The sequence below is a fragment of the Camellia sinensis genome, chromosome 12, assembly GCF_055761805.1.
Source record: "Camellia sinensis isolate YWXY chromosome 12, ASM5576180v1, whole genome shotgun sequence".
NCBI classification, from domain to species: domain Eukaryota; kingdom Viridiplantae; phylum Streptophyta; class Magnoliopsida; order Ericales; family Theaceae; genus Camellia; species Camellia sinensis.
The window spans coordinates 36,430,144-36,457,771 of record NC_138972.1 but is presented as its reverse complement, the minus strand read 5'-3'; the positions used below and the strand labels follow the sequence as shown (position 1 = coordinate 36,457,771).

Sequence of the window (27,628 nt, the reverse complement as noted above, 5' to 3'; positions counted from 1 at the left end):
CTTGTTATTCAAATGCATATGAATACAATCCTTAAGTCCTACCAGACACCTTATTTCTCAATGGACTAGAGAGTGAGGTATAACTCGTGCTCTAATACCAATCTGTCATGACTAAAACCCACCCCTAGAGGTTTAGGCCGTGACCAGCCAGTAATCCTAGATTACCTCTGGCCTCAAAGACTAATCTGGTAAATAATAATGATAAGGGGCACTTCGAAAGCAATCCAAAAATATAAACATGTCCAATGAGCAGTGCATACATGAAAAATCATACAAAATTAAAACTTCAAGTCCTCCATAGATGTGGATACAAAAATACATCATAGCATCTTAACACTTATACAAATCATCTATCCATTTCAAGTTCCCAAACAAAAAGCAATTAAACAAAGAACAAAAGAAACAAAACAAAGTTCCATAGTTCACAAGGTTGACACACTTGGCTCCGCATGAGACCAAGATCACCCTATCACAGAAGCACTCCAAAACGGCTGACAAAAGGGTGGACTCCCGAGGTTGCCCTATGCTTGACACTCCATTTGGTCACCTGCATGTATATATAGGAGAAATGGGTGAGCTAAAGACCAGTGAATAATACAGCATAAGGAGGTTAAATACATGATATCTATCATTGTACAAAATCATATCACATGAGTTAGAATTATATCATAAGCGATTACTTGTCATATCAAAGTTCACAAATCATATTCATATGTGATACATCCAACAGTGCACAATGGGACCATTTAGGTCTAATATAGGGACCTATTGGGTCTACATCAAAGATCTCTGTAACAATGGGCCACAGTATTGTTGCCCCCGAGCAAGGGGCGTAGACCGTGGTATTGTTACCCCTGGGCGAGAGCCATATAGCATAGGCCACGGTATTGTTGCCTTCGAGTGAGGGCTGTAGACCATGGTATTGGTACCCCCAGGCAAGGGCTATACTAAGGATGCCACAATTATAGTTTGAAAGAGACAATCATTCATTGTAACGAAATAACATTTCAAAATAATGAACTTGCAATAAACCAAAACACACTTAAATAACATGTCTTTACAAAAGTACTACTCATAGTTTGCGGGTACTGATGGTAGACCTCGGCTAACCACCTATACAAAGCACATAGCACAAAGACACATTGAACACACGTTCGAAACAAGTAACGTATCTTAATTCATTTCCTTTACATGTTTTTCTAGCTTATTCCATGATTACAGATTTTCAAATAAATCTTAAGAATGCCTAAATGGACATGAGGATACAAATATGTACTTAGGAGAGTTAGTCAAAATTTGCTAAAAATAGGGCCTTCGCTCGAGCGCACACTTGATCGCTCGAGCGGTGTAGCCTAACTGCAAAAGTACTGGATGCTCAATTTTTACACTCAACGGTCACTTGATAGTCGCTCGAGTCCAGTGTTGAATAAAAGCGGGTTCGCTCGAGCGCACACATGGTTGCTCGAGCCAACGACCAAAGTCTGCAAAAATACTAGATGCCCTCAATGTTCGCTCGAGCCATGGTTTCCTCGCTCGAGCGAACTATGTGAATTCTGGATTTTCCAAATTTGTGTTTGAAGTTCAAAACCAATGCTTTCATGTTCAAAACTTGCATGGTTGGTCTCAAAAAGCTTAGAAACACTTTATAAAACATGTATCTTTGGAAAATATGAAACCATGGCCTCAGATTCTCTTTCAATTTTGCAAAACACCGTGTTCTTGACATGCATGTAACTTACTCAACTCTTTATCTTTCCAAAACATGTTTATATGCGATGTTGAGTGAAAATCCATGAAGAACTTTAAGAAATAGCTCAAGTAAGTTCCATGCATGTATGAATTTGAAGAAAACCAAGTTCAAAGATGAAGAATTATGCATGCATGTACACAATTCACTTAAACTCTCCACATTCATGATGATTCATGCTCATTCTTTTCAAATACATGCAAATGATCCTACAAATTAGTGAATTCATCTTCCTACATGGATTAACTTCATGAATTGTAGGTAAAGATCATACCTAGAGCTTAGATTAGGCCTTAGCTAACCTAATCCTCTTCAATTCCTCTTAAGCCTCTTGAATTCTTTTCCCTCTCTCTACAAATGTTGAACTGTCTCACTAGCTCTCAAATTTTCAGCACAAGGTTGATGTAAAATGAAGTCTAAGCATGTTTAACAAATATATATAGAGTGATTAAGGCCTCACTAATCACCTAATCTTAAGGCTAATCAAGTGGGCTTAAATCTAATCAATTATGATTATAATATTCTAATTATTTTGACCGAATCAAATTTTAATCAAACCTACCATATGATTCTAAAAATTCCAACTAGCTTATTGAATTAACCAATTTTGGCTTTTGAATCAGTTTGGGCTTTCAATTTCAAATTCTAAGTCGACAATTAAATAGATAACTCACAAACAAACAAATAAGTATCAATTAAACACATAATTATGCAAAGTATGCCCAATAAAATATTATGTAAAAATGATACGACAGCCGGGGTCATTACACAATGTTTGTCAAATATTTATACTTATGAATGTGAAAACAAGCAGTTTTTATGAAAATTTAGGCAACATAATCTAGTAAATGAAAGTTCTAGCAAGGAAAAGCTTACTCTACATAAATCACTAACGCATTCGACGTCAACATACCTATGAAGAATGCAGTGTTATAGCTGCACAAGTTGTCGTGCAATCGTTTTCTATGCAATCAGCATTTATCTTGATTTCACAATCGGGGCAACAAGTGAAATTCATAATAAGTTAAATTAGTAATAAGTTAAAATGAATTTTCAATCGCTAAGAAAGATATTCAGACGGCATAGTTCCATACCCATGCAACCTTATGAAGTAATGTACCCAAGGGACCTTTGCCGACTGAACCGCGCGAACATAAGCTAGTAAATGAAAGAGTTGGCAAGGAAAAGCCTACTCCACATAAATCAATAACACATTCAGCATCAGCATACCTATAAAGAATGTATTATTATAGCTACACAAGTTGTCGTGCCATCGTTGTCCATGCAATTAGAGTTTATCATGATTTCGCAATTGGGGCAATAAGTTAAATTGATAGTAAGTTAAATTACTAATAAGTTAAAATAATTTCGCAATTGTAGAGAAATATATTCATACGGCATAGTTCCACACTCATGCAATGTTAAGAAGTTATAAACCCAAAGGACCTTTGCCGATTGAATTGTGCTGATATGCCCCTACCCCGATTGGGGAAGCAAAACTTAAGCAAACGAAAGCCGACGAAGATAGAGTTATTCTAGTAGTTGGCGACACGCATATGGGGGTATGATGATATGACATATCTGGGATGTGGTAGTCTACTAAGTGCTTTGAAAAAGGTACTAATAATGGAGTATATAAAGGGACGTGTGCCTGAACTCGGCCCAGTATGGCTTTTATTGAATTTCAAGGTAGGAGAGTGAATTGGTTTAGTGAAACCGGAATTAGCTGCTCCCACGAACTCACGTTTTGCGATTGGAGGGAATTTGCAAAGAACGACTGAGGTCCTCTAGAGAAAGCTAGAAGGGTGTTTGTCAATAATAAAGGTGAAGCACTGACAGTCAAAGAAATGGACTAGCCACAGAGGTTTGATGGGAATAGAAGAGGTGAGCAGACGATGATCACCATTCCAACCTCACCGAAGCTCTGGACAAAGAGAACCACAGAGCAAATCGCCTAGGGGCAATAGATGTGACAAAGGGGGAACTAAGATTGCCAGTGTTCTGACATCAACCGAGCCGAGTGGGCTACCTCGGCCCTTGAGTTTTGCAGTCTTTATTAGAAACATGCCAATGACAGAGATGGACACATTAGTCAATGATCCCAATGTTGCTGTTGACTTTGCATGACAAATTTTTCCCGAAGAAGTTCAAAGGTCCTTAACCAATCTGAATGACTACGAAGTTTTTTGGTGAGCCATTCATGGAGCCGTGAGAGGGCTCTACAGCTCATATGAGATCGGCATGCACCTTCGTGCCACCCAGGTCGAAATTGAGCAAAAAGATGGCTTAATTTAGAACTTGGAGCGGCGATTAGCCGAAGTTGAGAAAATGACCAAAGCGGAAGCCCTATAAGCAAGAGTGGTGAAGGAAAAAGGGACAAGGGCTATGGATTTGGAAACAACCCAAAACAAAGGAGTTCAGTGCCAAGTGGATTGGGCCTTATCTGATATAGAAATGGCACAATTTTTCTTAACAGATCATCACCAAAGATGAGCTCATAACCTTGGGTTTTTAGAAGGAAAAGTGCTCGGCATGAAAACAACCACCGAGAAGCTTGCTAATGATGTCCTCGATGTGAAAATCGTGGCTTCAAGCATGGTTGGACAAAGGCCCTCCAATTGGCAGGTATAAATGCTGAGTCCCTATTGTACAAGGACTTCACAATGTCGTTCGAGGCATATGATGCCAAGAAGACCGATGACGAAGATGAAGGCATAGTTTGATTCTTAGATTCAAACGTGTACATCTAGTTACCTGTTCTTTTAGATGTAAACTCATAATGTAATTGCTTTTTATGTCAAGTAATTTGTACTGTTTTTCTTAATGAAATGAATTTAAAGGTTAAATGCGTTGCAAATAATATCTAAAGTTTATGTTTCTCTAAATGTGGAGGCATTTTACTAATGGCGTTCCATGCCGAGCACAGAGAGTGCTCCGAATTCAGAGACTTTTATCGATGGAGCTCCGTGTCGAGCACGGAGAGTGCTCCGAATTCAGAGACTTTTACTAATGGCACTCCGTGTTAAGCATGGAGAGTGCTTCAAATTCAGAGACTTTTATCGACTTTATGCGGCAATTAATTTCAAATATTGCAAGGATTGTGAGTAATATATCTCATGTCATTGATTGCCCATACAAAGTGATGCAAACTCATTAATTACAAAAAAGTAAGCAAAAGCACTTACATTAGTAGTAAAATTTATACATATGCGTAGAGTTCCACAACCGGGGTAATTTCTTGGCACTCATCCGAGAGGCGGTATGTCCCTGCCTCGGCAATGCAATTTATTTGATAAGGGCCATTCCAGTTTGGACTGAGCTTGTCATTGGTAGAGTTTTTTTTCCAGCAGGTAGAACTTTCTTTAAGACCAACTCCCTATAACAATAGATTTGAACCCTTTGATTGTAGGACTTAGCTAGCTACTGCTGATATCCGGCCATTTTGGCCAATGATCTATCTCGGCGTTCTTCAATTAAATCAAAATCAAGTGCTAGCATCGTATCATTCCGACTAGTATCAAAGGCCTTGGTGCAAAGAGATGTAAGTCAATTTTTAGGGGTATAATTGCCTCATTGTCGAAAGACATGGCAAATAGGGTTTCCCTAGTGAATCTTCTCGACATTGTCTGATAGGTCCAAAGCACACTGGACAACTCATCCACCCATTTCCTCTTTGCTTTTTCCAAGTGTTTATTGATGCCATCTAAAACAACTTTGTTAGAGGTGTAGACGCGCCCGCGGAGGGGCCTTCGCTACTACAGTTCGGACTCGCGATTTTTGTTTGTCGCGGTTCTTAATTTGAACCAAAGAGTCCAAATCTGGCAAATCGTTTTGAGAAACAGATTTTTGAAAAAGTAGTGCCAAACATGGACTGGTTTGCCAGATACAGAGTCGCCACCTAAATATTTTTTAAAATGGGGAAATTTAGGAAACCCTGACTCGGTGCCGAAGGCCACATGTCCGTCATCACCGGAGTTGTCTCGGCTCGGGAGCTTGGGTACGATCGGGGAAGGTCAGCTATGAGCACCCCCTTTCGCCCGGTCCGAAGACCGGCCTCTACTAACCATGATATCCGATTTTGAAAACGTTATGTGTTCTTATTCCATTTATTAGCCTATAATTACTATGTTATGCGCGCAGCAAACAAGTATAGACTAGATTGCCTAATTTGGGAATAAACATTGCATATCCGTTTGCTTTGGAAATACTTTGGATTTTGCTACTCGCAAGTAGGCTAAAACACGGATTTCAATGAGTTTTTCCAACTCAAACAATCTAACCTTCACCCACAGGCATTTCAAACAGTTTATCATATAAGCATTTAGCCGCATGGCAAGCATACTGTCATGGCAACATTCACACGCATGTGGGATGCTGAAGCATAAATACTTACATCGTACTCCGTGCCAAAACAGTAAACTAGTTAGCAAACATGCGTGTCCTAGTTCATGTTAAATTGCCTAATGCAACACATACAGGATGCAATTAGATAGGCTCGGCTAATCTAAGCATGGCATATGAAATGCGATCAACTATCACATATTCAATTTTTTGAATTGAAGTACAAATGCAGTTAGCGTGATGTACCGAGCCTAATGCATGCAGTACAAATGCATGGATGCACACATGCATAGCATAAGGTATGCTAATTTTAAAGATGCCCTAATCTACCATCATAAGCAGATAAATAAAAGGGAAGAAAGAAGTGGGGATTGGAAGACATACACACCACCCACACACACTTATTACAGATTTGCCCTCGCTCGGAGGGGCCAAATAAATATTACAAATTAATTAACTACGCAAGCTAATTAAATATTACAAATTGCCTAATCAACTAAGCAAATTAACTAAAATTAAGAAAACAGGAAAAATGCCTCGGGAAACGTGCCGCCATGCATAGGCTGCCTCTGTTTTCCCTTCCTTCACTCCTCTGGAGGTTACCAAAACCTTAGGATTGCTTCCTTGGATGCTGGGAAACATCACCGGCTGCATGGAATTTCCACCGGCAGTGTGGTGGTGGCCACCGGCACAAAGTGAAGCTGTCGGCAGAGAAATTATTGCCGGTCAGCACCTTACACTGCCAGTCGGCAGAGTGTTCCTGCAGAATCTGCAAATGACAGCAACAGAGGGCAAGGCAAAGCATGGCAGCACAATTCAAGGCATATATGCACCAACCATGTCCCTTATCATGATAATGACTCAAAGGGGCATGTGCCTCGATTCTTGGACCACCAATCACGCATTTCCATGCATGATGGCCCAAAGAACCAAGTATGCAACTTTGATTTCAAATGCATGCAAACCAAATCAAACCAAACAAGGCCCAATTCCTATCACTAAGTCAAGGAACAAAGCATGCATGCAAAATGCAATGCAACCTAGGCATGCAAGCTAAGGATGCAACATGGCATGGCGATACACTTATGCAAGCATGCAAGCAAACATGAGGCAATGCTAGCCAATGAAAAGGTGGTCTTAAACATGATTTGGGCAGCTCTAATAGGGCCCAAAACAGTAGCCAAAGTGCTATAATGAGGGACCAAATACACATGCACACATACACATAATTGAGGGCCAACACTTAAGCACAAATTGAACAACCCTCAAACACATTTGAAAGGGGGTAATCATGGACACATAGCATGCAACATAAGCATTAAAAATCATGTCATAAAATGATGCCAAATCATGTTAAACAAGACAAGCAAATGCATGCAAGCATGGTCCAAGTACTTGAGGCAAGTCATGAAGCTTTGAAGCACGTTTATCACAACAAACATGGCATGCATTAAGCAACTAAAAACAGGTTTTTAGCATGTTAAAACAAGGCTAAAGGACTACTTAGATGGCATCTAAGTGGCTCAAATTTAGAGGCATGCACAAGTACCAAAACAAGGAGCATTGCTACACAAGCTTATGAGGCATTAAAGATGCATTCAAGGCAAACACATAGGCATGAAAATGGGACTGAAATAACATATAAGGTGACCCCAAATCACCAAATCAATGCAAAGATGTCATGCTATACATTCATATGCTCACGGCCAACAAGCCCAAATACAAAGGAGCTATACCAAGCATGCCAAAATCAACCCAAACACTTATGGACAGACCTAAAACATGTCAAGATAAGCACAAAATCTTCACAAATGTAAGCCTAAAACATGCTAGAAACAAAGGCACACAACCTAAGACATGTTAAGGCATAACAAGGCATTACATGGCAACTATGCTAAGCATGCATGGAGTACCAAAACCAAGTAAAAACAGAGGCATAACATGACATATTAAGCATAAAAAGCAGCCAAGTCATGGTCAATACACCCTCTAACATGGTGCTCCCTCAAGAGGCCAAAACATGCCCTTTTCAAGGACAATAAGGAGAGGGGGTGGCCCTCCCCTTCTTGGGACTTCAAGGCATCACCTTCACCACTGAAATCCCTCAAGATTTCAGTGGTGAAGAGACCCCAACACCAAAATCCCGGAGTTCACACAAAAGGGCACAAAATGAGGCCTTTCAAGGCCTAAGGGTATTCAAACTTACCCAAACCACAAAACACTCTTAACAAACAACCAAGAGGGCTTAAAAACAGAACTTTTTTGTATTATACACTAAGCTCAAAAATGAATTTAAGATAGGTAGAAATACAATGCAAAAATGGGATAAAAAGAGGTAAGATTCTTACCCTTGAAGACTTCTTCAACAAAGATGCTCCAATGGCCCTCCTTGGCTTGAAATCAGCTTCAAAACCTCAAAATCAGTCCCTTAGAACCTCAATTCCAAGAGGAAGGTGAAACACTAGGTGCTTGTGTGCAATAGTATGGACTAAAACACACACAAGAGCACAAAAGAGAGGGAAAGAGAGATAGGATGTGTATCTAACCCTAACCCTAGAACTCAAACCCTAACAATGGCTGTCTAAGCTCTCAAAATATCTCAAGTGTCTAACCTCTCAAGCCAAGAGACCAGCCCCTCCCTTTATGGAACTTCTTGTCTTGTAAAGCTTACAAGACAAGCTTCATAAGAGGGAGATCCCTCCATACACGTGTATGGAGGGGAGAAAAAAGCAAGACAGCTGTCTTAAAATATCTACAAAAGCAGATGCACAGTAGTCGGCCGGCCAAAAATGCCATCTTGGCAAAAAAGAGTGCCGACCGGCACTAAATAGTGCTGATCGGCAACAAATAGTGCCGGCCGGTGGCAGCAAAAACCAGCCGGTGGCCTCTAGCCACTGCCGGTGGTGGGTGGGGATGGTCTACAAGCCCTACCCTGCCTCTCAAAGGCAAAACACAAGTGTTTGGTGTAAAACCAGACACTAAACAGTCGGGTTCGGAGATCCTGAGGCAAGGCGCGCGAGCCGAGGCCTCCGGGAACTCCAAACGAACACAAACATGGATAGTCACCGAGTGTTCAAACGGTGACGTCCAAGTCTTGAGGACGGTCAAAAATGGGGTGTCTACAAGAGGCCTCATGGCTGTTGCTTTGTGGAGAAGCCAGTGAAGAAAAGTAAAGCCGAATTCCATACATATCACACAACTCACGATAGACCCCGCAATCAGACTGAGACCTGTTGTTTGATACAATTACCCTGGGGATGCTGAATCACGTTATAATACTCTTCCAGACGAAACCTCTAACATCCATATCCCTTATACTGGTCAACAACTGTCACGACCCGAACCCGCCCCTATGGGTTAAGGCCATAATTGGCCAGTAATCGTGAGATTACCTACAGCCTCAAATCAATTAAATCAAAACTCATCAGAGTAAAGGGGCCAAAAGGAAGCAAATTAAAACTTTGTCCATGGAGCTGTGCTTATATGCACACCATAACTTTCCAAACATTTATACGTTAATAACTCACATCAAAATGTGCACTAACACAAAACATTGTACATACAGGATCATATAAGTTTAAGTCAGTCGAACCCAAAACTTATATACAAAAGTAGTCCAATGCTTTCGCCAACATAACAAAACTATAAACAAAGGACAAAAGCGAAGACAGTCTCGTGCGAGAGACGTTTGGGTTGACTCCTCAAAACTCTAACTGTTTCTCACAATTTCACCGAGGCTGGTTCTGGACGTCCCTTGGCTCACCTACATGTACATGAATGAGCGTGAGCGAAAGTCCAGTGAATAATATCAAATAAGGTGATACATAAGCAATCTTTGAAACAGTTACAGCAGACGGCCTTTGGCACAATCACTTGGATCAATCGGCCTTCGGCCCAATCATTTGTGTCAATTGGCCTTTGGCCCAATCATTCATATCAATCGGCCTTCGGCCCAATCATTCATGTCAATCGGCCTTCGGCACAATCATTCATCTCAATCAGCCTTCGGCCCAATCATTCATATCAATCGGTCTTCGGCCTAATCATTTATATCAATCGGTCTTCGGCCCAATCATTCATATCAATCGACCCTCGGCCCAATCATTCATATCAATCGGTTGTCCATAATTCAAACTAGCAAACTTATAAAGAATAAACAATTGGACAATTGACAATCTCCAAAATATCGATATTACTCACAGTGATCAGCTTGTGGATTTGCCCTGGAGTTTGATCCTACACATCATATAGCAAATAAGGGTCACAACCGATTCAATCCGTTCTTTAATTCACACATTCCTCTTTAGGCTCCATTCTTATCTCTTTAACTCAATTACAATGCTTAATGCATGCCTAAGAGTGCTTGCAAGTGAAAGAGAACGGAAAACGAAACACAGAATACACTTTCAAAATTTCAGAAAGCAGGGTCCCTGCTCAAGCATGGACTTCCCCGCTCGAGCGGACCCGTGAGGCCTGCAAAAGTACTGGTTATGTCAAATTTACGCTCGAGCGTGCATTCTGGCGCTCGAGTAGAAGGCCTCTCTGCATGGCTCCCTGCTCGAGCGGACATCCATGTCTGCAAAAGTACTAGGAGTACGAATTTCCCACTCGAGCGGCATTTTCCCCGCTCAAGTGGACATAAAAAATTCTAGGTTTTCCAGAACACATTCTTGAGCTCCAATTCGACATTCAAAGGCTCTAAATGCATGATTTTGGCTCCAACTTCATATATATGTGTATTAACATGATACAAACACTAAATTACAACATTTTGGAGCTCAATTTCATAAATCAAATCCATGCATGACTCATTTTCCACCAATTTCATCACTAACATAACAACTTCATGCATTCAAAGCTTCCACTCCCATGGATTGTACATGCATGTGACATATAACCCTCATTCTCACCCCATAAGATGAAAAGATGGTCAAATACACGGATTTTAACCAAGATTCAACATGAGTCATGTAATTCAAGCTCAATTATGAAAATTCAAGACAATTATATACATGCATGCATACATTGACCTTCAATTCAACATAAACAACTCAATTCCACTTCAATCCTTACTCTTGATCATTAATCCACCTTGAATACACAAAATTACACATTAAGCTCATGGATTTACTTCCCTAGAGGCTCAATTCTTCCAATCTATAGCAAATTCTTGAGTAATCTTCCAAAATCTCCAAGCCTCAAGACCAAAACCTCAATCTCCTACACTCTCTCTTTATGGCCGGCCCTCTCTTCTTTCCTTTGAGTTTATGATCATCCAAAATAGACTAAAAGAGGGAATTTGAGGGTGTAGTGACTCAATACAACTATCCTACTAAGTCCAATTTAGTAATAATAAATAATAAGGCACTAATTCATCAATTTAATCAATTTAATCTGATTCGAATCAATTTTCAATTAAATTTCACCATAGGCTCTAAAAATTATGCCAATCATGATGGCGTAATCAATTTCGAGTTCTGTGGCCGATAAGACCCTCAATTTAATTTCCAAAGTAGATAATCAAACAGGTATTCCTACGGTTAACAGATAAAAATTCAAAACCACATATTTTCACACAATGGCACATGAAATCATATTAAACACATAATCATACTCAAATTAAGGACCAATTAGCATATTACGGGACAGGGATATCACAACAACTCTGCCTCTACTCACTTAGTAAAATAATCAGTTGCGATGATCAAAAATCGTTTATTTCCTGGTGCTCTCGGCAATGGTGCCATGATGTTTAATCTCCATTGAGCAAACGATCAAGGATTGATTAAAGAAGTAAGCTCTTTGGCGGGCAAGTGCTTAAGAAGAGAAAACATTTAGCATTGCTCGCACCTTTTAACATATTCTTCTGCATCAGTTTGCATCGTCGACCACCAATGCCCTTGAGTCACTGCCCTATGAGCTAATGATTGGCTACCTGAATGGGCACCACAGCTGCCCGAATAAATTTTGGCCAGGAAATCCTCCACCTTGTCTGGATGGACACACTCAAGGTAGGGCCCAGAAAGAGATTTCTTAAACAATTTCTCCTCAGGGTCAAGACAATATCTCAGGGCCTTGTTGCATAGTTTGTGAACCTCTTTTTTATCATATGACAACTGCTTAGAAGTTAGAATGCAGCTATAGGATCCATCCAACTTGGACCCTCTTAGACAGCAAGTACTACTGGCTCATGTGGCATGTCAAAACTACGCTTGACCTCTATGCGGACAATTGAGGTTATACATGCTAAAGCATCATCCTGAGTGTTTTGATCTTGGGTTATCTAATTTAATTCATGGTTATCAAATTTGCTTAACAAGGCATTGGCGGTTCGTATATAGGCCGGCATTCAATCATTCCTTGTCGAATATTCACCTTTTAACTAATTAATGACCAACTTAGAGTCGCAATAGACTTGCAAATGCTTGGCTCCCATTTGGAATGAATTCCTTAGGCCAACAAGAAGAGCTTCATATTCGGCTTCATTATTTGAGGCATCAAAGCCAAGCTTGACTGACTACTCAATTACGGCTCCCTCTGGGGTCATAATAACCACTCCTGCCCCATTGCCCTGCTAGTTTGATAAGCCATCACAATACAATTGCCATATATTCCCCACTTACATTCACCAGAATAGAGCTATGTCCACAAGTGCTGCGGTTTTCACTATGATCCGAAAATAATACAACTCTCTTAACCTACAAGAGGTACCTCCTTAATCTATTTATAAGTATAGAATTAGGGCAACACGGAAGCAACAGGAAAATTACCAAAATACACCCAAAAAAAAATGGGGCTCTCCTTTGGGGGTAGGCCGCCCCCCCCCCCCCTCCTCATCCTCCTCCTCTTCCTCCTCCTCCTCCCAAAACCCCCATTGGATCTAGGATTTAGTAAACAAAACTTGTCAAGGTTCACAGACCCAGCATGGCAAAGGTTAATGATTCAAGTCGATGGTGCAATTGCGGCTCTTTTGTTGTAATCTAACTTATTAATTTACTAATATCTTCTAGTATGAGTAAAAAACAAAAAAGTCATTTTAACTTTCTCCATTAGAGATGTTCTTATCTAGGATGTTGAAAAGTTCAAGAAAGAACAATACCATCATTGAAATAGATTCAAGTTACATACTAAAAAAAGAATTAGATTAATTGAGCACACAACGGGACAAGGTTAAGTGTAACCATTCGTTATCAAATGCTGTTTTTGTTGTTTCCATGCGTTGAAATGAAGTTGTCAATGCAAATCTTGCTCAATTTCATTACAAAAGCAACCAATTACATTTAGAGCTTCTTGAGAATTTAGAACTACTATTGGATCAACCGTGTACAAATTAATTTAAACTATTATAGTAGATGAGATTGATTACAAATATCACCCACCAATAAGGTCTTAACTACCTTGGCTATTCTAGTAATAATTTATTCATGAAAGGTGACTTCCCATAGAATAAAATTTTAAGAAAGATAAGGTATACACAATCATTTGTAAAGATTGTTTATGGAATTTGAATCCATTCTATCATGACACTAGCGACAAACATATGGATTGATTGAAGGGTATTTAGCGACAATGATGGATTAGATTAACCTAAGATTGATCATAGCAGCCTTAATTGGTTATTTATTTTTATTTTTTAAAAAAATAGTTCTAAGAATGTGTATGGATTAGGGTAGCTACTAGGGTGGGGATAATAATAAGAAAGAATATAAAGAGAAATGTCAAAGTTTTGGCCTTGGATGCTCTCATCACCCATTAAGTGCTTGATCATATCCAACCATGGCAAAAGCCAAAGCCACCGACACCATTAATAAAAATAATATCACGAATTTTACATGGGACAACTACTAGCCTTTCTGATTTGAAGTGTCCCATGGTAGCGGGCCCCTTTTATATTGTTCTTGCATTTAGAGAGAGAGAGAGAGAGAGAGAAAGAGAGAGGATTGAGTGGACTGGGAAGAATTTTAGTAACAGTGTTCCTATTGGCCTAAAAGACAGTCCCAATCTATACAAAGTTTGTGTGAACCAAAAGGAGATTTGAGAGATGGCAAGATTGTTCATAGAAGCCCTTTTTTTTAGTGGACTCTAAGAGAGAGAGAGAGAGAGAGAGAGAGGACTTTTACTGGCATTTATTATGGAGAGTTGAACAAAGTTCCAAATTTTGTACGTGAACACAACTTTAGGCTCCACACCACTTGTTTTTACACTGATGAAGACTTGGGGGAAGATTTTGAATGTCCGTGTCAAATTTTGTTTTGCAACCTAGGGGTCCATGTAACACATTTTTCTTACACAAGTACTATTATTTTATTTTTTTTTTGATAACTCAACATATCTTGAATTATATATATATAAATATATACAGATATGTTATTGGTGGGATTTTAGTATGAGAAGTCAGTTAGATGAAATTAATATTTATTGAATTATCAATCTAATCGACTTGTGTATTCTACCAAAGTTGAATTGATTCCAAATTATGGGAAGAAAGTGAAAGATTTCTATCCACTCTCGTATTTGTTTGGAAATAGACAAAACATGAGATACATGATGTATTGATCATATTGAATACTCTCCCATTCTTAAAATGTTAGTCATTTATTTCATTTTTCATTATTTTAAAATGTTAGTCTTTTTTCAAAAATCAAGTACTAAAATAATATGAATTTCTTATTTTACTCTTCTTTTAAATTCATTAATAACACAAAAAGTACAATTATGATAATTGATATTCCAAAAACAAATGTACTATCATGGAGTAATTTTGGAAAATCAATTTTTTTTTTAAATGCAATAATTATACTATAAAAAAAAATTAGATTCCCCAGAAGGAACTATTATTCTGGGATGGATGAAGTATTATTAATACAATCGAAGCAACTACTCTTTGCAATTTTATTTATTTTTAAGATAAGTTACACTAATCTTTTTTAAATTTAAAAAAAATTAAATCAAGTCCAACAAGTTTTTCATAATTTCACTCTACAACTTTAAGATTTTAATTCACATAGCACTTAATCATATTTTCATCAATAATTTATTAGTTGTATGGATAAAAAATTTGATATTGTCATACATTTTATACTAAAATATATATTACCCTTATGTCTACAAATCATTTGTATTAATTTCAGTCTTTTTAGCTAAAAAGGAGGTTAAAGTAATTATCTCAATTCCATGAGACTTATTATATTTGTTCAAAATCTGAAGGATAGTGATTATAATTTTTTCTTATTTTTATTTATTTGTACACATAATGGTTACTGCAAGAGGTACGAACAATGGCCATGTATCGACTAACAAAATTCTCCAAAACTAAACAAAAATAGTTTAAAACAAGTCTAGCAATAGCTAAAGAAATCAATTAGCCCTAAAATATATAAAATCAAGGAAAAGTTACACATTAATAAAAATTTTACAATGTTTATCATTAATTTATTTTTATTTTTTTTTAAATATACACTAACTTGTAATTTCCCCTAAAATCAACTCTAAATAGTGTAAAACCTATTAAAGTTATACAGCGATTTCTCGCAGGAAGCAACACTAACACTCGCGAAAAAGCTACAACCAAGACAAACTACGTGCACAAACAAAAATAAAAACATATAAAAAATTTGTAGCAACAAAATAAGATCATAAAATATAAAATATATATTCGACAAGATTCTTCAATAATCTCAACTTAGGAACACAACAATAAAGGAGATGATGGAGATAAGAGATTGGGTGAAGAAGAAGGCAAAATGGCTAGAGAATAGAATAATGGCAAGGCTCTCCCATTGATCTCCCACTTTCACTCTCAAGGTTGATAATGGAGAAGGGAAATTAGTTCTTTCCCAAGAGTTAAAAATCTCCAAAATCCATCCCTTGTAAAGCTATGGGTGGGTGCTATTTATAGGCACCTCATGATGTAGGATGGAGCTCATGTGCAAGGCACATGGGGGATATTCTCTCTAACCACCTTGTCCGAGGAGGTGACCTCTCCGAGGAGGTGACTTCTCCGAGTAGGTGACTTCTCCGAGGATGAGAAAACCCCGAAGAGGAGATCACTCCCTCGGCGAACCCTTCTTCTTAGCCACACCTAACCAATGATCCCCAATCATCCCAAAGGGTCAGGGGTAGTCCCAGAGGACGTCCTGCCGCAAAATATTGCCGAGTCTCATGGACCCCCCCGGGGTCGTGCCACCTCGACCCGGGTATAGGCTAGTTTAACCGAAGAGTGAATTTATCTCCACTCACCGTCCTCGGGATCGGGTCCTTTGTTCGAACTCCATTACGCCCATGGTTCTGGTGCGTAGATCCCGGAAAGCTCCGAGCCCGCAAGTGTTCTGGGACTCATTAACGGAGCGACTTCTAGATTGCGTCTGAATCCGTTCGAAGCCAAGTGTTTAGGACCTCTAGGTTCGTGGATCCGAACCCTTTCGAGTCCGAGTGCCTCGGATCTCTAGGCTTGCTTAATACCCTTTCGAGCCCGGGCCCGAGTAAGTCTCTAGGTCCGTGGATCCGAACCCTTTCGAGGCTTAGAGCGATTCAATCCGTTTGATGGCGATAAATCTGGGTCCACCGATTTTTGGACTTGCGATAAATTCGGGCCCACTAATCTTGGGCTATTGGGCCTAAATAATTTAGTGGGCTCAAATTAGCCCCTCTTACATTTGCCCCTTGCGTGTATGAGAAATTTTAAATTTCTCAGACATGCATACTGTCATTTCTTTGACCCTGTTTCGCATCACGTTCCCCAAAAAAAAAAAACATTTTGTCACGACAGTGCCTATGGATAAAGTTGATGACGCACTTCAATTTACAGAAAAAATTGACAAGCAAAAATTTAATTTTTTTGTACTCTTTTTTTTTTTTTTTTTTTTTTTTTTTTTTTTTTTTTTTTTTTTTTTTTTTTTTTTTTTTGGAAATAGGTTGGCCTCTTTTTTTTTGGAAATATGCATATATATATATATATATATATTCAGAATATATGAGGCTTATTCCATATATCACACCTTTTATTTTATTCTATTTAAAGAGATGATTCAGAACCCTAAATCTCACAAACTTTTGCACAGCCGCCGCACCATTTTCTCAGCCTATTCACTCTCTCTAGATCGAGAGGCTAGCCTTCTTCTTCAACAAACCAGCGCTGCTTCTTGCTTTGAAGACCACTGCTGTTTGCATACCGACTGCTATCACAGCACCGAGCAACACCACCGACTTGTCCCAACGTTGCGACTACTGCTGGCGTGCGATCCAAACTGCTACTCACTACTGGTGTTTCACTTCAGTCCACCGACGCAACTGCCGGAGCCCAGTTCTGCTAAGCACTGCTAACGTCGACTCCTCGGAGACGCCATTGCTACTGTAAGCCGTGACTGTCCAGCACCAGTCACTATTGTCTTCTTCCTACTGCAATTTTGCCGCCGGCTTCGGCTGTCCAGCTACACCCACTCACGTCGCTGCTGGTGACCTCGACTGCCAAGCACCGACCACACACGCCGCCCTCTCAACGCGGCATGCGTGGTCTCGCCAAACACCATTCAACTCAACGTCTTCTTGGTCCGGCGATATCTTCCAGAGCTCGGATCTCATAGCTCACGGTTTTGTGTTATACCTGCTGGTTCTCTTCTTTCTTTATTTATTTATTATTATTATTATTATATATATATATATATATATATAACTCCTCTTACAAATACAATATTAAAAAAAAAAACTCTAGTAACCATGGCATGGTTAATCATGATCATCAGGTTCTGGGAGAGGCAACACTTCCATCTCATGGACAAGGCAGCATGTCACCAATCTTGAGGGTAAACACTTGCACAAGAATGCCAAATAGGTTCCAGGTCGGCAAATGTAGTTCCAAAGAGAGAGGCTTTCGTCTGAAAGCATTATGTATCAGTTGTCCTCTTTAAAAAATTTCTAGACTCTTGAAAATAAAGGGGCTCATTTCCCCATGAAGTCCATCCAGATATCATTTCTCTGGAGAATAGTTCAATGCAATGAGGGGACCTGAATCCTCCCATAGGGGGCTTCCTTCTTTTAGCTTCATGTCTTAACCATTGTTACATCAGATCTGTGAGCAAGCATTTGAAGTCCTCTTTTTGAACTTTTTATTTGTATAAACTCTGATTTATAAATTTTTGGATAATGTAACCCATAAATTTCTGCTGTTGCACATCTTGATGAAGAGATCTTGATTTTTTTTTTTTTTTTTTTTTTTTTTTTTTTTTGTGTGAATATTGGAATAATCAATGTTGAATCCTTGCTAATTTTATTGAAGAAATCTGGCTTTGTTATCTTGAATCCATGCTATTGAATCTTGAACCTGTGCCGATAATTTTGACAATAATTTTGACATACATACAGGTTTGATGTTGAATAATTAATTATTGTCTTGTCGATCTTGTAGATGCTCGGAAGATAAATAGTGGATGCCCGATGCTTTGCCTTCGTCTTCGGCTGTTCAACGCGAACCACACGTCGCCCACTCAACGCGATGTGTGGTTTTGCCTAACACCATCCAGCTCGTTAGTCTCACAGCCCGGCGCTATTTTCGGAGTTTGAATCTCGGTTTTTGCATACTCACTGGTTCCAGTTCCGATCACTGTTGACTTCGACGGTTCCAACGCACACCACACACGTTCGCCCTCTCAACGCAACGTGTGTGGTCCTGCCAAGCCTAGCCTAGTTTTGTTGATTACAGTCTGTAAAGCCTCTCTGATTTCAGCTTAAATTTCCAGTATCGGCTTCAGACTTCACCTCTCTAACTGCCCAAATTTGTAAGTATGAAATTCGGCCCCCTCTTCCGAATGTAAATATATTTAAATATATATAAATATATTTTTGTGGCAATGTAGAGGGCTCAAGCAATCTGATGAAAATAAAAATAAAATAAATAAATAAAAAACTGAATCTGAATATGGACTCAATTTTTTGTGGCAATCCCAATGATATATATATATATATATATATTTTTTAGCTCAAACACCGTGATTTTGGCCATATGGAAACATGCACTAGCACTTGAAACCTCATTGAGGTGCTTGGCTTGAACATAATTTGTTGAACTTTATCACCGAGGAAAGGCCGAATATAACTTGTTGACTAGTATTTGAGCTCCATTTTTGACATGGAGAGAGAAAACCCTGGACTTATGAATATGGACTTTGGAAAGGACATTCTTGTAATTTGCATAATGATCCATTGAATCTTGCTACTGATAAGCAATGTAATATACTTCGGATCTCGGGCCTGAAATTTACTATTGAACTTCACTCTGTCCAAATTTTGAGCCCCGTATAAATTGGACCTTTAATATAGAACATAGTGACTTTAAGAAATTGACCCGATTGAACTTCATCATGAAGCGACCTATGACATTGCACCTCTTATTGATGATAGAAGACGAAAATCTATATGTTGATGATGCACCCATTGGTATTAAAATTTGTTGAGCTTGAGGAACACCCGAGAAAAAGAATTGTTGATGACTTCTGGGGTTGAACCTGGACTCTTGGTGTAAAAAAAATTCCTCGTAGAATTTGTTGAATTCATGGACTCTCAGAGAAATGAATAGTTGATGCCGAAATTTCATTTGAATGTGTTGCTTTAATTCCAATATTCTGAATTTTAATACGGTCAACTCCTTACTATTTATACCTGTTATTTCAGCCATATGTCTTCTCGAAAGAAACCCGCTGTCCCGGGGTCATCGGAACCGGCTCTCATGAAAGAGAGGGATGTACCTCCGGCATCTGAGTGGAGGAAATCTCCTTATTTTGGTCGGAAGGACCCCTTCTGGCGGGCGGCTACCTCCACCACTTCTCTTCTATCTCCGAAGGCGGCTCCATTATGTCTCACTGAGGACACTGACTCTGGACATGAGGCCCTCATTTCTCCTTCCTCGGTGCTACGCTTTCGAATTGAGCAGGGGGACTTTCCATACTGTTATCCTCAGTTCAAGGCCTTCTCAAACCCTCCTTTCGGTTGGCAAGAGTGGGTCGATGATGTCCTCTTGGACAGGAGCCTCTGTCAACGACTTCAGGAGGCCCGGCTATTGATCCCGGTGAAAATATCTAGATCTCTATCCATCCGTCGCAACAATGCTAGCCTGGAAGCCATGGCTCTTCGATGGAGCACCGAGACACACACCTTTATACTTGGCCAGCACGAGATGGGGCCCACCCTTGAGGATGTGTTCATGTTGCTGCGTTTGGAAGTGACCGGCCCTGATGCCTTCGACCCTGAGCAGACACCCCCCGAAGATGATTCTTTGATCCAATCTCTGAAGCTAAATCTTCAAACTTGTGGTCGGTGGAGTTCTGTTTTTGATGGTTCAGCGAGGAGGACTAGTCGAGTAAGGACGGACCGTGCCTCCTATACTGCATGGATCCGTCACTTCTTCAAGGATCTTCAGCCCTTGGCCAGAGATGCTGATCCTGACTCTCGGGAGTATGAAGCCGGTCCGATGTATGGCTCCAGGCTCTATTTCTTGGGATTTCTGGCTTGCTTCCTTTCATTCTTCATTCTTCCGAGCACACCTCCGGATTCCCTCAATCCTTTCGTCTTCCCCTTGGCAGTCAGGCTCTTCAGAGGAGATCGGATCCCTTTGGCTCCCCTATTTCTTGGGAATCTCTATTATCGGCTGGATCTGCTACATCGAGATATGGTTCGCTCCGTGGGTCGATATGAGCCTGTCTCCTTTATTCACAGCCAGTTCCTGCTATGTTTCTTCTTCGAGAGGTTCCCAAAATTTGCCCCTGCTCCGACTGTATTTGAGGCGGAAGTTCTTCGGGAGATAGTGGATAAAGATGGCATCCCCGTGCTCGATACTGATGGGTCTCGGACATTTGAGAAAGCGAAGTCTTGCCAGCCGTTGATTACACGTTGGTCACGTACTATTTCCACCTTATCCTTGAATACTCTGGTGGATGATCCCCGACGCTTTGTGGCACGGCCGTATGTATGCCCACCTGTAGGTGTGGCCACACCGCTTATCTATCATGGTTCCTCCCGCTTGGTGTCCTTTCCTTTGCCGAAGAACATCCCTGCACCCTTTGTTGATATGCTAATTATGATCCGTCCGAGTTCATTACCGGTGTGGCATGAGGAAGGCGTTGATAGTGCCGTTTATAGGCCTGACCGTGTAGCATGTCAATTCGGGTTTGATCAATGTGCCCCGGGGCCAGCACCTCATTTATTATCATTTTCAGAGAGCTACGGGCGCTTCAGTCGCCGGCTTATACACACCGTGCTTCCCATATCCGGCTCTTTGACGATGCCAGGCTTGAGCCGAGTAGGGGGTTTCACCCCCTCTTTCAGGCGGTATTGGCAGAAGAATATCGATGCGTTTATTGCATTTGTCCAGAGCAGACCGACCGTATGTTTGCCTCCGCCGATTTATAAGAAGGATTCTTCTCTTCGGCTACCCGAGAGCCGAAAATCTGACCACATGTACGAGGGTTTCTTCACTTCATCTGCTCCAACTGACCCTTCTGCTCGGGCATCTGCTTCTAGCTTGGCAATTACTTCTCCAGAGCCAGTCCCTTTGAATAAGGCCTCTGGTCCTCGGACGACCCGCCTTAAGAAGATGGCTCACAAAAGGACTTCTGATGCCAGTCCTTCCGCTCCTCGCCTTTCCAAAAGGCTTCGTGAGGTACCCGAAATTCTTGATTTGAAGCTACTTTCCTTCTTGCGACTATACCTTCTAAAATGAAAACTTTTATTTGCCCATGTTATGTAGGATCCTGCGGTTGTTGACGTTCTCGGTACCGTGGCTCCTGGCCATGCTGCCTCCCCCAGGCCGGACTCAGACTTGGACGACACCCTCCCTTTGTCTGCAAGACTTGTGAAGATGTGCACCCCTCGTATAGCAGTTATAGATGACGATGATGATGAGGCTGAGTCCTCCGATCATTTTTGTGACCTTATTCCACGCACGCGTCGTCATCGCCCTACCGTAGCTGAGGAGGAGCACTACCTTGGTGACGAGTTTGTTGGGGCTCACCGTTCTGATGTTGAGATTGCTGGAGGGACTGATGCCACAGAAATTGATGTCGCGGGCCATGCTTCTAGAGGCGATGTAGAGATGAGGTGCGCCTCTAGGAATGGTGTGGAGGTGGATGTGCTAGAGATCTCTGAGACTCGCTCTGGCACTTATGGTGATTCTCATCCTCCGGCCCTCCTTCCTTCTTCAGGGATGACTACTACTGTTCAGGCTTCATCAGACATTGAGATCGATCAGGTGGTCTCTACACGACCAAGTGACTTTGTTGATGCTAGGAGTCCTTCAGTTGCCCCTGCTTTGCATATTGATTCTCCCTCTGGTAATCTTTCTTTCTGAAGTTTGTCATTTACTTATATCTGTGAGAAATCTTTACTTAAATGACTTTCCTGTTCCCTACCTCTAATAAGGCCTTCTTATCTTTTCTTCAGTGTTAGCTGCTAACGGGGTCTTGCCTTCACCTACCTCAGACTCTGCTCCAGTGTTAGCTGCTACCGGGGTCCTGCCTTCACCTGCCTCGGACTCTGCTCCAGTGTTAGCTGCTACCGGGGTCCTGCCTTCACCTGCCTCGGACTCTGCTCCAGTGTTAGCTGCTACCGGGGTCCTGCCTTCACCTGCCTCGGACTCTGCTCCGGTGTTAGCTGCTACCGGGGTCCCGTCTTCACCTGCCCCGGACTCTACTCCGACTCTCTTTGTAACTCCTCACGGTTCTCCTTCTCAAGGGGGAACACCTGCCTTTGAGACGACTGCCAGAGGTTCTTCATCGCCAGTGCCTTCAAATATTTTGGATTTGAATCTCAGTGATTTCCACATTGATAGTGATGCTTTTGGTCTGTCCCCTTATCGTTCGGCATTCTCAGGCTCGGGACCTCTGCCGGGAGTTACCCCTCCGGGTGGTTCATCTAACCCGATAGACATTGGGGAGATTCCTGAGACTAGCAACTTTCCGGCCCCAATTCCTCCTTCGACTTCTGGCAAAGTATCATTTCTCCATTATTGGGTAGCTCCTGAGTTTGCTTCAGTTCTACAGCTTGTGCATTCAAGTTACCCGGAGACCTTTGCTTCATTTGCTTGCCAGTGTCCACTCATTCAGACTGCTCTTCTCGAGTCTTTTGCCACTATCTTATATAGCTTGGACACGCAACGGTTGTGTGACCTTAATGGAAAAGTAGTCGAGACGGCGTATCAGGGGATCTCTGACATGGAGCGTCACCAAGTGGACTTATCATGGCTTCGGAAGCGCCTGGATATAGCTTCGAACGCCAGTCATCGGCTGGAACTTATGTCTGTGCTTGCCTCTTATCGCACCTCTATAGATGAGACAAAGGCAACTCTTCGTGAACTTGAGTCGGGTTATGCTCGGGCCTTGGAGACTTTAGAGGCACACTCTACTGTTTGTCCTCCAGATGTAGATGTGACGGGCAGCTTCTTCGAAGGTGTCTTTAGGAAAGATTGAGTTTTTTTTTTATCATTACTTTCTTGCCCCTTTCGATAAAAATGTTTTATCTAGGACAATGCAATGAAATGACAAAATTTTTGTTGTTTGGATATTTTCGCATTGTTTTCTCATTCTACTTGATAAAATATTTATTTCGAATGATAGAACAATCATATGCACATGTTTATAAAAGCTGAAATATTCTCATTAGTTCTTCAACTTTCTTGACAAAAGCATAATAGATTCACTGTAAGTGATGGGATAAAGCATACACCATAGAGAAAACCAGCTTCTTCATAACGCAAGGGAAATACAACCTTTAGACAAAGTAAGAAAGTGAAAATGAATTTCAACATAGATGAGTCCAACTATGGGTAGTAATGCTTGATAAACTTTGCATTGAGCGGGCCAGTTCGGAAGCCGTCTTCAACCCTTACAAGTTTGTAGTACCCGCTTGAGCTTGCCTGAACCACCTTGTAGGGCCCTTCCCATTTTGGAGAAAACTTGGGTAAAGGCTGTCCTCGCATGATTGGGTCTACAATCTTCCATACTAGATCACCTTCTTCAAACTTCCTTGGTACCACAGTCTGGTTATAGGCTCGGGCGATGGACTCATGATACCTTTCCATGACTTTTGCAGCTCTGTCATGCTTTTCCTCTAATGCTTCCAATCTAGTGGTTCGAGGCTCCAATACCATTCCCGAGGCGAGAGCCATTCGAGCAGATGGCGTTTCCAACTCTATAGGTAACACTGCCTCGGACCCATACACAAGGGAGTAAGGAGTTGCTTGAGTTGGCTTTCTCTTCGAAGTGCGATACGCCCATAGGGCTACTATCAACTGTTCGGACCAAGTCCCCCCAAACTCATCCATCATCTTGCTCAGAATCCTTATCAGTGTCTTGTTTGTGGCTTCCGCCTGCCCGTTCCCTTTTGGATAGTAGGGTGTGGATTTGTGATGCTTCACTTGGTAAGTCTCTAGGAGGCTCTTCACATCTTTGTTTATGAAGGGAGTGCCGTTATCCGAGAGGATGGTGTTTGGTACTCCAAATCGGCAAATGATATTCTCCTTGATGAAGTTCGCAACTGCAGGCCCCGTAGCGTTCTTCAGAGGAATTGCTTCGACCCACTTTGTACTCAATTCTGTGGCTGCGAGAATCCACTTGTACCCCTTAGAAGATGTAGAGATGGGCCCTATCAGATCAAAAGCCCAGGTATGGAACGGCCATGGCGTTCGGATACTATGCAGGTCTACAGCTGGAGCATGGATCAAATTTCCGTGTTTCTGACAAGTCTGGCACCTCTTCACGTGATGGGATGCATCTGACTCCATGGTCGGCCAGTAATACCCAAGGTGTATAAGTTGCTCGAACAGCCGAGCCCCTCCTTGATGTTCAATCTCGTGGGCTCTTCCGAGGACTAGATCTGACTCCTCCTTGGAGAGACATCTCAGGGGAGTGCCCTCAATACTTCTTCTATACAGCTTGTCCTGATCAAGAAAGTACCGCCTCGCTCTCCTCTTGAGGTGTGCAATGTCCCTCGGGCTCTCAGGTAGTGTTCCCTCTTTGAGATAGTCAATGTAGACTTGCCTCCAGTCAGGGGTATCAATTTCAAAGCAACTCTCATCCTCCCGGATGTATGACTGACACTTGGGGCATTCCCTCTGTAATTGATTTGAGTCCTTCTCCATCTCGGGCCAATAATAACCTTGTCTTTGGATTCTTCTATACAGACTGATATCCCCATCCCCGCAAGACTTTTCATGGATCTGTTGTAGTCGGAAGCTTGCTTCTTGTTGGCCAATACACCGGGCTAGGAATCCGGTACCTCCTCGGAAGTAAAGTTCACCTTGAATAATTGTGAATTGGGCAAGCTTGGCCATAGTCAGTTTTCCAACTTTGCTTCTGAGTTGCTCGAGGACTTCTCCTCTCCAGTCCTCCGGAAGGCCTTTGTCTTCGGGTATTATTGAAGGTTCTGTTCTCTTCTTGATAACAATTGTTGCCTCTTCCTCTGGAATGTCAACTCTTGCCCCTAATGTTGCGAGGGCATCTGAAAACTTGTTGTCGGAGCGAGGCACATGCTCTATTTCGACCTTCTGAAATTTGTCAAGAAGCCTTTGGACTGTTGTTCGATATGTGGCCAAGGCAGGCTCCTTTAAGACGAACTGTCCTGAAACTTGCTTCACTATCAGCTTTGAGTCCCCCCGGATCCGAATCTTCTTGATACTGTGCTTCTCAGCTGCTATCAAGCCTAAAATAAGAGCCTCATACTCGGCTTCGTTATTCGAACAATGGAAATCCAGTTTATAAGACAAATATAACTTTTCCCCACTTTTGCTTGTAAGGACTATCCCGGTTCCTCCCTTCCCTCCGGCTGCTGCTCCGTCAAAGCTCAATGTCCAGAAGTTTTCCTCGGAAGCCATAGCTGCATGCACCTCTCCTCTTAATTCTTCATTCACTGGTTCATAGTCACCACTTGGAAATTGGGCAAGGAGATCAGCTAAGGCTTGGCTTTTGATCGCCTTGGGGGCTACACATGTGATCTCGAATTCACCTAGTGCTAACAACCATCTTGCCACCTTCCCGGTTAGAGCAGGCTTGCTGAGGAGGTATCGGATTGGATCACTTTTAGTGACAATCCGAATCTGGTGTGCTAAGAAGTAATGTCTGAGCTTTTGGACAGTGAATACCAAAGCTAAACAATGTCTCTCTACCGGGGTATATCGGACTTCTGCTCCTCGAATCTTCCGGCTGATGTAATACACCGGGCGTTCTGCTCCATCTACATCTTGGACCAATAATGCCCCTATGGACTTGGGGGTTGAAGTTAAGTACAACATTAGCGGCACCCCGGGCTGCGGGGCTATCATGGTCTGAGGCGAGGTCAAGGCTGCCTTGATTCTCTCGAAGGCCTTTTGGTGCTCCTGGTTCCACTCGAACTTGGCATCTCCTTTTAACAATGAACCGAAAGGGGCCGAGATCTCTGCAAGTGCTGGGATAAACCTCCGAATATAAGACACTTTCCCGAGGAACTTCTTTAACTCCTTCTGAGAATGCGGGGGAGGCATTGCTCTGATAGATTTGACCTTGTCTTCATCTGCCTCGATACCATGCCTATGTACAAGAAACCCGAGGAACTTCCCGGCCGTCACCCCGAAAGCACATTTGAGAGGATTCATCCTCATTTTGAATTTCTGGCACCTCTTGAATACCTTCTCAAGGTCTCGGAGATGGTCTTCTTCTTTCTTGGATTTCACCACTAGATCATCAACATAATCTTCCACCTCATGATGGATCATGTCATGAAAGATTGCAGTCATAGCCCTTTGGTAAGTTGCACCGGCATTCTTGAGTCCGAAAGGCATGACTGTATAGAAGAAGTTTCCGAGAGGTGTTCTAAAAGCAGTCTTTTCTGCGTCCTCTTCAGCCATCTTAATCTGATTGTATCCACTGAATCCATCCATGAATGAGAACATCTGGTGTCCCGAGGTAGTATCCACGAGGGTGTCGATGTGAGGAAGAGGGAATTCATCCTTCGGGCAAGATTTGTTCAAATCTCGAAAGTCTACACATACTCTGATTTGGCCATTCTTCTTCTTTACTGGCACGATGTTTGCTAACCACGTGGGGTACTGTATTGGCCGGATGAAACCAGCCTGTTGAAGTTTTTCAATCTCCTCCTTAATCTTCTCTTCGAGATCTGGATGATATTTTCGAGCAGCTTGCTTAATTGGCTTGGAGTTTGGGAACACATCAAGATAGTGGGAGACTAGGTCAGGATCTAGTCCGGGCATTTCCTTATATGACCAAGCAAACACATCTGAGTATCGGCTTATCAACTTTAACAACTGTTCCCGCTTCTCTGGGCTAAGGCTCGAACTTACGAATACCGGCCTCGGTGCATCTTGTCCATCACTCAGATCTATTTCGATAAGTTGTTCAGGCTGAGGCTTCGGCCCATCTTGCATACATTCTGGAGCCACTTCAGGCTTTATTACTATATCATTGTCAGGAGGCTCTTCTTTTGACTCGGAGTCGGTGACTGAAGAAACCGACTCCCCGCACCTTCATAAATAATACACCATCTTACCTCCTTCTCGAACTTTCA

The 27,628-nt window shown here is 41.6% G+C and overlaps 1 protein-coding gene and 1 long non-coding RNA gene across 2 annotated transcripts; both read left to right on the top strand.

The window, feature by feature from the left end:
• Positions 1–17,130: 17,130 nt before the first annotated feature.
• On the top strand, positions 17,131–19,000 carry LOC145804462 (uncharacterized). Its single transcript, XR_014346198.1, has 3 exons — positions 17,131–17,696; positions 17,830–17,889; positions 18,492–19,000. It is a non-coding gene; the product is annotated as an uncharacterized LOC145804462 (long non-coding RNA).
• Positions 19,001–19,689: 689 nt separating this feature from the next.
• On the top strand, positions 19,690–23,733 carry LOC145804461 (uncharacterized). Its single transcript, XM_082898389.1, has 3 exons — positions 19,690–21,737; positions 21,825–22,407; positions 22,517–23,733. Exons 1-3 carry the CDS (start codon positions 19,758–19,760, stop codon positions 23,539–23,541), a joined length of 3,588 nt encoding a protein of 1,195 aa, XP_082754515.1. The 5' UTR covers positions 19,690–19,757; the 3' UTR covers positions 23,542–23,733.
• Positions 23,734–27,628: the final 3,895 nt, after the last annotated feature.

Bases quoted from the DNA above. Each gene is read 5' to 3' on its own strand.
- LOC145804461 (XM_082898389.1), top strand. From the start codon at position 19,758: ATGTCTTCTCGAAAGAAACCCGCTGTCCCGGGGTCATCGGAACCGGCT. The intron at 21,738-21,824 runs GTACCCGAAATT...CATGTTATGTAG, and splicing joins TTTCCAAAAGGCTTCGTGAG to GATCCTGCGGTTGTTGACGT. The intron at 22,408-22,516 runs GTAATCTTTCTT...TCTTTTCTTCAG, and splicing joins GCATATTGATTCTCCCTCTG to TGTTAGCTGCTAACGGGGTC.